Here is a 12,483-nt window from a genome sequence, read left to right on the forward strand (position 1 = left end):
ACTTGGTAGCCTTCATGCAATACTCAGGGGGGAAAAAATCTTCATAATTACTTGGCATAAGTCACAGTCAAGGAACTTCTGGTACAAATTAATATTAGAAGTTATTAGTATATAATAAGGAAACACGCCCTTCCGGTGAGTTTGTTTCTTCAAGAACGGACACCCAGCACTTCAGAGTAGGCACCGGTGAACTAAATTAAGTAACCTGCGATTCCCTGCTTAGGTGCTCACCTCTCCTGGTTTTAGAAGAAGAAGTGCATCTGGAAAGCAGAGGGAGGACCTTGGCACTCTTGGGGCCCCACCTGAACTGTATTTAAATAAGCAGCAACACACACGCTGACTCTCTACGGACTAAAATCCGTCCGTTTGAGGGCATTCTACTTAAGGTTCCAAGGTTGAAAAAAAAATTGGAATTCTACAACCTTGGTTTAAAAACAAAAAAAGTATATTCAAAAAAGAAAAGAGGGGCTTCCCTGGTGGCGCAGCGGTTGAGAATCTGCCTGCTAATGCAGGGGACACGGGTTCGAGCCCTGGCCTGGGAGGATCCCACATGCCGCGGAGCAACTAGGCCCGTGAGCCACAGCTACTGAGCCTGCGCTCCGCAACAAGAGAGGCCGATACTGAGAGGCCCGCGCACCGCGATGAAGAGTGGCCCCTGCTTGCCGCAACTAGAGAAAGCCCTCGCACAGAAACGAAGACCCAACACACCAAAAATAAATAAATTAATTGATAAAAACGCCTACCCCCAACATCTTAAAAAAAAAAAAGAGGGGGATTCCCTGGTGGCGCAGTGGTTGAGGGTGTGCCTGCCGTTGCAGGGGACACAGGTTTGTGCCCCGGTCCGGGAGGATCCCACATGCCACGGAGCGGCTGGGCCTGTGAGCCGTGGCCACTGAGCCTGCACGTCCGGAGCCTGTGCTCCGCAACGGGAGAGGCCACAGCAGTGAGACGCCCGCGTACCGCAAAAAAAAAAGAAAGCAAAGCAAAGAAAAATGGGTGTAGGGTTGGGAGAATACAAAACAGGTCCCTAAACAGATGACAGACCTTGTCCATTTACCTGCATACAGTCAGCACTGAAGTAAGTATAACAGTAACGCCCACCCACCCTCTCCAGCCCCCAAACAGGCAAAACAGTTATCTTCTCCATGGTGGTTCGACACTTTCCAACTTGAAATAAGTGACAGTCTTTTATTTCCTGTATATTTTTAAGGAATTAAAGAAACACCCATTCTGTATAACTCTTAATATACATTCTTATAGGCAGTGTTCCCAGATAGCCCGTCGTAATAGTAAGTTGACTCTGTAGTTATATCAGAGAACATTGATACAGTAAATACTGAGTGTCCACTATTAGCAAGGCCCTGAACTTGGGAGATACTGTAGGAAATAGAAAGATGAATCAGACTTTGTTTTTGCTTTCAAAAATCTTGTAGTTTTACAGAACATCCACCCCAAATGAAATAATGTTTGTGAAAGTTCTACTGTAAATAGTAAAACATTTGCTTGGTAATATACTAGGCATAAAGCTTGTTGTTGCTTTGTAAGATACGTGTACTAACAATCTGAATCTTCCTTCTCTTGAGTATCCTCTGCCAGGCTTAGCTGCAGCTTCATCACCTTTCCCGTGAATTATTGCAAAACGGGCTTTAGTGGGTCTCTTTGACCTCGGAATCTATACTCCTGTCTGTCTTGCGCAGTGCAATAGAACTGTTTTTCATCAGTACTTCCAAATGCTTGTTGAGTCCTCATATTTATGAGCCATGACCTACTTTCATGGCCTTGTCTCTACCCACCCCCACCCCCCAACACTCATGATCTAGGATTCTAAGGGCTCAGCATGAAGAGCTCCTCTATTCGCCTTCACATTGACAGAACATACCAAAATATTCATATCCCCATTGGTTTTCATAATCTGTTCTGTTTTTCTTGAAATACTCTTTATTTACCTCTTTTTCTGGTAAAACCTCATTCATCCTTTAGGTCCTAGCATAAATGTCACCACTTGAATAAAACTTCTTTGATCGCCCTTCATCCATTGGCTGTATAAGGGTTTCTCTCCTCTGTATTTTCATAGTAGTTCATAGATACATCAGTTACTCAGTTTGTAGATGACTCTGACTGCTTTCTGCCTCTATAATTATTTGTTTTCATGACCATCTCGCTCTCTGAATTCTGAACTTCTTAGAGCAGAGACTGTCTGTTAATTTATCTTTGCCCTCCAAATACTAAATGTGCTCAGTAAATGTTTCATTTAGTCCTCTGGAAAGAATATTATATACAAAATAGTCGGACATATTTAAGTATTAGATCAGGGGGACTTGGTGAGGTGTAATTTGAGTATAATAAAGGAGCTGAATGATTTCTAATTCTCAGTCTAGCTTTTTTCCATAGCTTGGTTGGTGATAACTGACCTAATTGGTGTCTTAAATGTATTACTAATTTCACCATAAATTACTAGAGATACTAATTCCTATTTCTTGGCTGAAGCACAGAACCTCCTAAGGATAACAGTACACCCATCTAAGGCTTGTGAGAATTGACTGAGTTAATATTTTAAAGCAATTGGAATAGTATTGTCACATGGTAAGCACACAATAAATGTTAGCTATTATTATTATCCTGGTAAGAATTTATAATGTTCTCTGAGATGTGTTGTGTTGCCTATAGAAGTTATTGGTGGTTATCTTAAAATAATAGTATTTTAAATTAAGGTAAAAACATTGTTTTTCTATGTCTTTCATGTATTCATCAGATATTTGTTTTGTACCTGCTGTGTGTCTCATACTTTGTCACAAGCTAGGGATACAAAGATGACTTCTCAGAGCTCAGCCAAAAAATTCTTCTTGACTCAGATTTGAAAAGGTTTAAGTAAAGACTGTATATGGGGCTTCCCTGGTGGCGCAGTGGTTGAGAGTCCGCCTACCGATGCAGGGGACACGGGTTCGTGCCCCGGTCCGGGAGGATCCCACATGCCGCAGAGCGGCTGGGCCCGTGAGCCATGGCCGCTGGGCCTGCGCGTCTGGAGCCTGTGCTCCGCAACGGGAGAGGCCACAACAGTGAGAGGCCCGCGTACAGCAAAAAACAAAAACAAACAAACAAAAAACCTAAAAATAGAGCTACCATATGATCCAGCAATCCCATTCCTGGGCATATGCCTGAAACTAACACAATATTTTAAAATTTTTTAATTGAAGTATAGTTGATTTACAGTGTTGTATTAGCTTCTGGTGTACAGCAAAGAGATTCATATATATATATATATATATATATATATATATGGTCTTCATCTTCTTTTCCATATGGTTTATTACAGGGTATTGAATACAGTTCCCTATGCTATACAGTAGGACCTTGTTGTTTATCTATTTTATATATAGTTGTTTGTATCTGCTAATACCAGACTCCTAATTTATCCCTCCCGCTATCCCCTTTGGTAACCATAAGTTTGTTTTCTATGTCTGTGAGTCTCTTTCTGTTTCATAGATAAGTTCATTTGTGTCATATTTTAGATTCCACATATAAGTGATATATCTTATGGTATTTGTCTTTCTCTTTCTAATTTCACTTAGTAGGATAATCTCTGGGTCTGTCCATGTTGCTGCAAAATGGCATTATTTCATTCTTTTTGATGACTGAGTGGTATTTAATTGTATATATATGCCACATCTTCTTTATCTGTTCATCTGTCATCTGATGGACGTTTAGGTTGCTTCCATGTCTTGGCTGTTGTAAATAGTGCTCCTGTGAACATTAGGCGTGCATGTATCTTTGAATTAGAATTTCCTCTGGATATATGCCCAGGAGTGGGATTGCTGGATCATATGGCAACTCTTTTTAGTTTTTTAGGAACCTCCGTACTGTTTTCCGTAGTGGCTGCACCAGTTTACATTCCCACCAGCAGTGTAGGAGTGTTCCCTTTTCAACACAACCTCTCCACCATTTAACACAATATTCTGTATGAGCTATGCTCTCCCCCCTACCCCTACCCCCACACAAAAAATTGTAAAAAATCCATCACATTTGAAATTAGATTTTAATTTCATACCCTGGCCTACATAAATTTGGCCTTTGGTTACCTCTTCAGCTTTATCTTTTGCTGCTCTCCCTCTTATTCTACTTCACTTAAACTGATCTTGTTCTGTGGTTTTATAATATGCCAAACCTTAAGGCTTTGTGCTTGCTGTTTCTTCTATCTGGAATATTCCTATGCCAGGTCTTCATGTGGCTGATTTCTGTTTTATCAGTCATGTCTCAACTTTTTGTGTCAAATGTCAACTTTTTAAAATGAGGCCTCCCCTGAGCACCCAAGGCAGAGTAGCACTCAGAATTTCCTCTTTCACAGTATTCTATTTTATTTTCAACATAGCCTTTGTCTCTACTTGATATTTTCTTATGTTCACCTATTTGACTGCCTCCTAGAATATAAGCTCCATGGTGGCAGGTTGGTTGTTTTCTTTACACTGGTATTCCAGGTCCTAGACTAGTTCCTGCCATAGAACAAGTACTCAATAAATATTTGTGGAATCGCTGGATAAATGAATCTCTTTAAATTTCATGTCTCTCAGTTAAAATAAAGGTTTTCATCTGAATGATATTCAGGGACTCCCCCATCAAAGGTAAACAATGGCAGACACTAGTTAAAGGCTGTAATGACTGATTTTATTCAATAACTACGGTGGTAGTGTTAATGCAAGTTCATGTGCCCGACGCATAGTGAGGTCAAACACACCGAGACATCGGAGTTTGGAGCAGAGAAAGGTTTATTGCAGGGCCACGCAAGTAGACAGGTGGCTCAAGCCCTAAAAAGCCCAGAGCTCCCTGAAGGGTTTCAGCAAAGCATTTTTAAAAGCCAGGTTGGGGGTAGGGTTCTCAGGGTATGTGATCAGCTCATGCACAATTCTCTGACTGGCTGGTGGTGAGGGAACGGTGGAGTCACAGGGGTTAACATTATCAGTCCTTAGGCTCCAGGAGGCCTGGGCCTATGTGCTCATGGTCATCAAGTAGTTAACATCTTCCATTTGGTGGGGGGTTTTCACAACTCAGGAAATGTGCATCAAATACTGTTACCTAGGTACTTCAGAGAGGAACTAAAGCAGAGGATATGGGGGAAAGGGCTGTCCTGGGAAGGCCCCGATGGGGTCCTACTCGTTACAGTAGTAGATGGAGCTTGAGCTTAATTTCAGTTTGCCCAGAAGTGGCTGGTGTTTTAAAGGGAGAATGAGGGAGTTGGGGAGATGGTAATGAGGGAGTAAAGGGGTCAAGCAGGGTTAGGGAAATTCAAAAATCACAAACTCCTGGTATGAGAGTTGGTCAAAGTTAGCTTTATTAGGTCTTTTGTGCCTGCTAACTATGCAAGTTACTAGACTTCTACCTTCCCACAGAGTCTGATGATTACATACAAAAGGAATGGCTTTCAGGTCCTTGAGGACACCCTGTCTTGTAGGAGATACATACACATCTCAGAGGGACAGAGGAAAGATTTACAATTTTAAGTTTATTTTTAAAATTAATTGGGGAATTGCCTGGCAGTCTCGTTGTTAGTACTTGGCGCTTTCACTGCGGTGGCCCAGGTTCGATTCCTGGTCGGGGAATTAAGATCCTGCAAGCTGCGCAGCATGCCAAAAAGAAAAAAAGGAGGTGAGGGACCTAGATCAGGTATTGGCTAGAACAAACAATAAATTCTTTTGGCAACCTTGAGTTTTCTAGACAGCAGTGAGGGAGGAGCAGGGTTGTGCTAGGGAAGTGTCCTTAAGCTGATAGAAGCCATGCTAGAGTTTGGTCTGCTCTCTCAGTGCAGGTGTTTGGGTATTCATGCTGAGAGTTTTTGCAGTTTTTCTGTACCCCTCCTCCTTTTTAATGCCTTATCTTTCGAACTGCCAAAAAGAGAAGAGTTACTGGTACTTCCATTGTGTATATGAATCTAAGATTAATATGTTAATGATCTCACTGAGATAAATCCTGTGTATTTGCTGTGTAGGCATGTGAAACTACCTTTCTTATAAATATTGAGCTGATGTGAACTTTTAAATGCCCCCCCACGCCCCCTCCCCTTTATTTTCCATCCTCAACCTTGTTTTTCTCTGTGTAGAAGAAGTTAAGAAGAACAGACACAGGGAGTTTTGGAGTGATAGCAGGCAGCCAGCCAAGAGGTCTCCCAGGCTGAATGGCATTCAGCCTTGCAGGCCCGGGACATTTGATTTTGTGTGTGTATTAGAAAGACTGTTCCTTAGGCACCATACAGGGGGTAGCAACAAGATGTGACCGCTCATTAACTACATTTAGAGAGAGTCAAACTTAAAACCAGTATTATGGAATTATAACTTATGGTGATAAATATGAATGTTTTGGATATTGGAACATTCTCTAAAGAGGAATTGCATGCAAAACCAAATTATAATTATATATTGATACAAGGCTGCTTGGTTAGAATCAAGTTGGAACGTGGGGAGTTAATGTGAATTACCAATCTACTAGGGATCCCCTTGCTTTAAGGTCCCAAGAATAACTGTCTAGACAGTCTCTGATAAACAAAGCTAATTTCTGGTTCTCTAGGCAGACTGTGGCCCCTGGGTCAAATCTGGCCTGCTGCTTGTTTATGTATGGCTTGAAAACTAAGAATGGTTTTATATATTTAAATGGTTGGGAGAATGGTTGACATATGAAAATTATATGAAATTCAAATTTCCTTATAAAGTGGTATTGTAATACAGTGAAGCTTACTTGTTTATGTATTTTCTGTGACTGCTTTTGCACTATAACAGCAGAGTTGAATAGTTGAAAAAGAGGCCATATGGTCACAAAGCCTAAATTATTTCCTGTTTGTCCCTTAGAAAAAGTTTGCTGACTCTTGGTGAGATTATATAGTCCTGCATAAGAATTATTTAAGTGTCATTTAGAGTACCTTTTTTATTTGCAGGTTTTATTTGCAGTATTTACTTCGTGGTAACAACAGGTTAGGGCTACTTGGGCAAATCTAATTAATGTGCCTTTGGTGGGCTGGGAGTACCTCAAATGGCACAGTAGTATGTCTACATTGCCCTTAAAGAAACAGAAAATGAATAGCATGTTTATCTCTGAATATCAGCACAACAGAGGTTTTACACCCTAAGCATTGTAAATGAAGGTCAGTAAATTGAAGCTAAGTAGTGAGGAAGCAGACGCTTATATCTTAATTATCTCTATATCTACCTCTCTTTCTCTTTCCTCCCCTTTCACACAGTAAATGATAATCAACAGTTGTTCAGCTATATTTGGTGTCTGACGCTGTGAGCTGTTGGCCATGCTTTGGATCTGTGTCATTCTCAGCCCCTTTGGTGAAACTGAACTTCCCCACACTCAGCTTTAGCCTACATCTTCTTCTAGGGGTATGGTATACAGTAGAGCACTCAAGAAATGCTTCATCCAAATCATAAGCTTGGCTCTGTGTTGTTGGCTGTCCCTCTGTCTGATTTTTTTAAATTGAGCTATTATTCACATACCGTGAGATTCACTCTTTAAAAATATGCAATTCAGTGTTTTTAAGCATATTCACAAGGATGTGCGCTATCTTAACTGTAGAACACTATCATAATTATAGAGCATTTTTGTTACTCTGAAACGAAATCTGCCCATAGCCACCACTGTCTGTTCCTCCCTCTGCTTACCCACTAGCAACTGCTAACAAATTTTGTCTATATGGATTTGACTTCTGTGGAAATTCCATATACAAACTTCCATAAATTTGTGACCTCTTATGTCTGGTTTCTTTCACATAGCATCGTGGTTTTTTGGGTTTTGTTTTGTTTTTTGCGGTACGTGGGCCTCTCACTGTTGCGGCCTCTCCCATTGCGAAGCACAGGCTCCGGACGCTCAGGCTCAGCAGCCATGGCTCACGGGCCCAGCCGCTCCGCGGCATGTGGGATCTTCCCAGACTGGGGCATGAACCCGTGTCCCCTGCATCGGCAGGCGGACTCTCAACCACTGCGCCACCAGGGAAGCCCTAGCATCGTGTTTTGATGTTCATCCGTGCTGTACAATATATCACTACTTCATTCCTTTTCATGGATGCATAAAATCCCATTGTATTTATATTCCATGTATTATTTTATTCATTCAGCAGTTGATGGAAATTTGGGTTGTTCCCACCTTTTGGCTATTATACTGTGATGAACATTTGTACAGTATATGTTTTCATTTTTTGGGAGTACATACCGAGGAGTGGAATTGCTAAGTCATGTGGTAACTCAGTGTTAACATTTTGAGGAATTGTTAAACTTTTTTTTTACAAAGCGGCTGCACCATTTTACATTCCCATCATTTGCTATTATCCTTTTTTAAAAAAATTTATTTATTTTTGACTGCATTGGGTCTCCGTTGCTGTGTGAGCTTTCTCTAGCTGGCGGCAAGCAGGGGCTACTCTTCGTTGCGGTGCGCAGGCGTCTCATTGCAGTGGCTTCTCTTATTGAAGAGCATGGGCTCCAGGCGCGCAGCCTTCAGTAGTTGTGGTGCGTGGGCTCAGTAGTCGTAGCTTGTGGGCTCTAGAGCGCAAGCTCTGTAGTTGTGGTGCACAGGCTTAGTTGCTCCACAACGTGTAGGATCTTCCCGGACCAAGGCTCGGACCCATGTCCCCTGCATTGGCAGGTGGTTTTTCAACCACTGCGCCACCAGGGAAGCCCCTATCCTTCTTTTTGATTACAGCTATCCTAACAGGTATGAAGTAGTATTTCATTGTGGTTTTGATTTGCATTTCCCTAATGACTAAGGACATTGACTATCTTTTCCTGTGCTTATTGACCATTTATATATATTCTTTGGCAAAGTGTCTATTCACATGTTGACCTTTAGGTTTTGATATAATCATTTGAGGTCTTCTGTGTATAATATTCCAGAAATTTCCCTTATTCTGTATATCTCAATTTTTTTCCTCTACAAAATGTAGTTCTATCATTCAGAGGAAGTATGATATTCCAGAGAATGGAGAGCTCATTCTTCCTTTTCGCCTTTGAAGATCCCCCATGATATAGCTCCTTGCCATACTGCATTCTGTCCTAACTTGGTAAAAAAAAAAAAATGACGACACCGGTACAGGAGAGGAAAAGGGTAGCCCTCCCAGTAGGGCCAGCCTGGTCTTATTCCTAGGTTGAGGTGGTTATATAAAGCAGTTTCACTTGCCTGTTTGTTTTTCTCCTGCCAGTGTTTCTAGCTAATTGCCCAAGCTCCCAGATAATTTTGTGCCTTGTATTGGTTCTTCTCCCTTGGGCTTCATTATACTCTTTGTTCCTTGGATTGGAAAAAGAGCATGAAGTTTCTAGGTACTTTTTATCATTTTTTATACCTATTTCACAACCTTTAAGGTCAGTATTATTACTGCTCCCCTTTTATTGCTGAGGAAACTGGCTCACAGAGGTCATAAAGCCCATGGTGCATCGCCTGATAAGTGGAATGGTTATCCAAATCTTCTTTACTCATCCTTTTAAAGTGTCTCTGGTTTGCTTGCAATGTTTGTATGAGAAGAGAAGCCTAGAAATTTAAGTTAATGCCACATTATAGAAGGTCTCAAATGCCAAGCAGTGGAGTCTTTACCCATAATTAGGAGGATTTTGAGTTGGAGAGTTACTTGAATAAAAATGTGCCTACAGTTTGGCATGGTTTTTTTAGCTTGCTTCTATTGTAGGCATAGAGATGAATAAACTATTGTCCTTGCCGTCGAGGAACTTCTAGGCTGTTTGGAGAGGTGGAATCAGATAATTACTTGCATTTGGGAAAATGTGCCACAAAAGTGTATATAAAATTCTTGAGAGCAGAGGAGAAAGCTGCAGGGATCACTGCTTACCTTAAATTCAATCATCAGACAGTAATAAACATTTCTGGTATATTTAAGTAATAGGCATTTCAGGGTGGGATTGGATTCAGTTGTGTTTGGTATAAACTTTTTCCTTTATATATTAACAAAACTGTTAACATAATTGTACAACAAAACTACCAATGTAAATTTAAATTGCTTTTATGTATTAAGACTTTAACTTTCTCTGACAGATATGTCAAGAGTTTAACAGCACCTGGGCATGGGAGATGGAGAAGAAAGGCTATCTTGAAATGAGTGTTGAATGCAAGTTAGCACTCTTAAAGGTAATAAATTTATTATTTGTTACAGTTATTTTAATTAAAAAATTCACTTTTGACTCCTTCTGGATGAATTGGGAAATAACTAGAAAGTAGACTTTTGGTGGGGGGCTTACGCCTGCAGCATGTGGGATCTTAGTTCCCCGACCAGGGATCGAACCTGCACCCCCTGCAGTGGAAGCACCGAGTCTTAACCACTAGACCACCAGGGAAGTCCCCAAGTAGACATTTTCACTATTAGCGGAAAAGGACAATAGATTTTTCTTTTTCTTGTTTATTGTTTGGTGATAAAACTGTTCTTTAAATTACTGTTTGGGGTTATTTTTCAATATACAAGTATATCTAGGTTTATGATCTCTGCTTGTAGGGACAATAGTAGAATGGGTAAACCCCACATTAATTTTATGCATTATTTGCAGCCTTCACAGTCATTGTTAACAAATACGGTAAACTGTGGTTAATCTTTTACTGATTTACTAAATTAGTAATTTGATCATTAGTTTTCCAGATGACATGGGGCATGCCAGTGTGTACTTAATAAAAGTCTCACATAACCAAACCTACTTAATTAAAATAGGTCTTCTCAAAGTATAGATTTATTTTCAATTTTGAGTTCCCCTTTTTCTCCTTGCTTGCTTCAATGTGTTGGCCCTAATTATTAGCAATGTGGTCAGCATAATGAAGGGGAAAACTACCTTTATAGAAGAGAGTCTATGGGCCTAGACACCACAGGCAAAGGCAAAGAGGCTATGATAGGGACGTCATGTATTATTTGCCTGGGCATATAGGTTCAGGGAAGAAATCTGACTTTATACACTAATCATACACAAAAATTTTAATTAAAAATCAGTTCTTCCAATTTGGTGATGTCTTTTTTTTTTTTAAAGAGAATTCCACAGAGTAAGTTATCAATAAGACTGCCTTCCTTAAAAACTGTATATGTCTCAAGCTTTCAAAAACAGATAGCCATTTCAAGAATGAAGTTCATCTAAAAGCTTTAAGAGAGAAGGAGTGATTGAAAATTTTATACCATGAACAAATTTGGGAAACTTTAGTACAAACAGACTCATTGCTTTAAAATATAACTTCACTTTTGTGTCATTGGTTGGGTTAAACCTATAAATTTCTGTAATACAAAAATTAAATGTTAACTTAGAAATTTATGTTTTAAAGTTGGTTACTGTAAAATAAGTGTACAAAAGGGGAGAGAGGAAAGTGAAAGATGGATAAAACTAAAAGTATTCTTTCTCCTATCCCCAAATCTGTTCCTTGGTTGAACATATCACATTTATTTTCATGGAGAAACATTTATGGGGTATTTTAAACCATGTCATGACTATTTTCCAGTACCTCTGTGAGTGTCAGTTTGATGACAATCTCAAATTCAAGAATATTATCAATGAGGAGGATGCCGATACCATGCGTCTCCAGCCAATTGGCCGTGACAAAGATGGCCTCATGTACTGGTACCAGTTGGATCAAGATCACAATGTCAGAATGTATATAGAAGAACAAGATGATCAAGATGGCTCTTCATGGAAATGCATCGTCAGGTATCTTTTATTGGAATTTTTTTAATGTTTATTTGCATGTTTCTTACTTTGATCTCTTCTCTATTGGAATATAATCTCTAAAGCTGGGTGATCCTTTTCTCTTTATGGGATTGGGAATTTCCAGGACCTAGCCTAGTGCCCAGCATAATACCCATAGCAGGTGCTCAATTATTTGTCAAATAAATATGTTTAGCAGTGTGGTCCATATCAGGACAAATACCTTGTACTTTGGAAAGCTGGAATCTGAAAAATAATGATGCATAGGTAATATGCACACAGAAACTCATCGTTGGAAAGAAATGTAAGAAAAACATTATATATATATATTTTTTGGCTGTGGTGCACAGCTTCGGGATCTTAGTTCCCGGACCAGGGATCAAGCCCATGCCCTTGGCAATGAAAGCCCAGCGTCCTAACCATTGGACTGCCAGGAAATTCCCAGAAAAACATTATTTGATTTTTATTTAGCTATACAGTTTTCTATTAGGCATTATTTGTTTATTACTCATTAATGTGGCTAATTCATCTGACACTTAACTATATTTTCAGTTTTTCCTGTGCATACATTTCTTTACTGAGGTCTGAAGAAATCTGAGGAACATTCTAGTTTTTTTGCCCTGATCTTTTTTTTTTTCTATTCTTAATTTCTTTCGTTTATTTATTTATTTTACTTATTTATTTTTGGCTGTGTTGGGTCTTAATTGCTGCACGCAGGCTTTCTCTTGTTGTGGCTAGCAGGGGCTACTCTTTGTTGTAGCACGTGGGCTTCTCATTGCGGTGGCTTCTCTTGCTGCAGAGCACAGGCTCTGGGCGCGCAGGCTTCTGTAGT

General features: G+C 40.0%; 1 protein-coding gene across 1 annotated transcript in view; it reads left to right on the forward strand.

The window, feature by feature from the left end:
* Positions 1-12,483, forward strand: part of RSF1 (remodeling and spacing factor 1) — a 165,327-nt gene that overhangs the window by 86,145 nt on the left and 66,699 nt on the right. Inside the window, exons 3-4 of the mRNA XM_065881801.1 lie at positions 10,015-10,107; positions 11,449-11,654. Of these exons, the coding sequence (XP_065737873.1) occupies positions 10,015-10,107; positions 11,449-11,654 (299 nt within the window). The remainder of the gene's footprint in view (positions 1-10,014; positions 10,108-11,448; positions 11,655-12,483) is intronic.

This window comes from Phocoena phocoena, chromosome 8 (assembly GCF_963924675.1).
Source record: "Phocoena phocoena chromosome 8, mPhoPho1.1, whole genome shotgun sequence".
Classification (NCBI taxonomy): domain Eukaryota; kingdom Metazoa; phylum Chordata; class Mammalia; order Artiodactyla; family Phocoenidae; genus Phocoena; species Phocoena phocoena.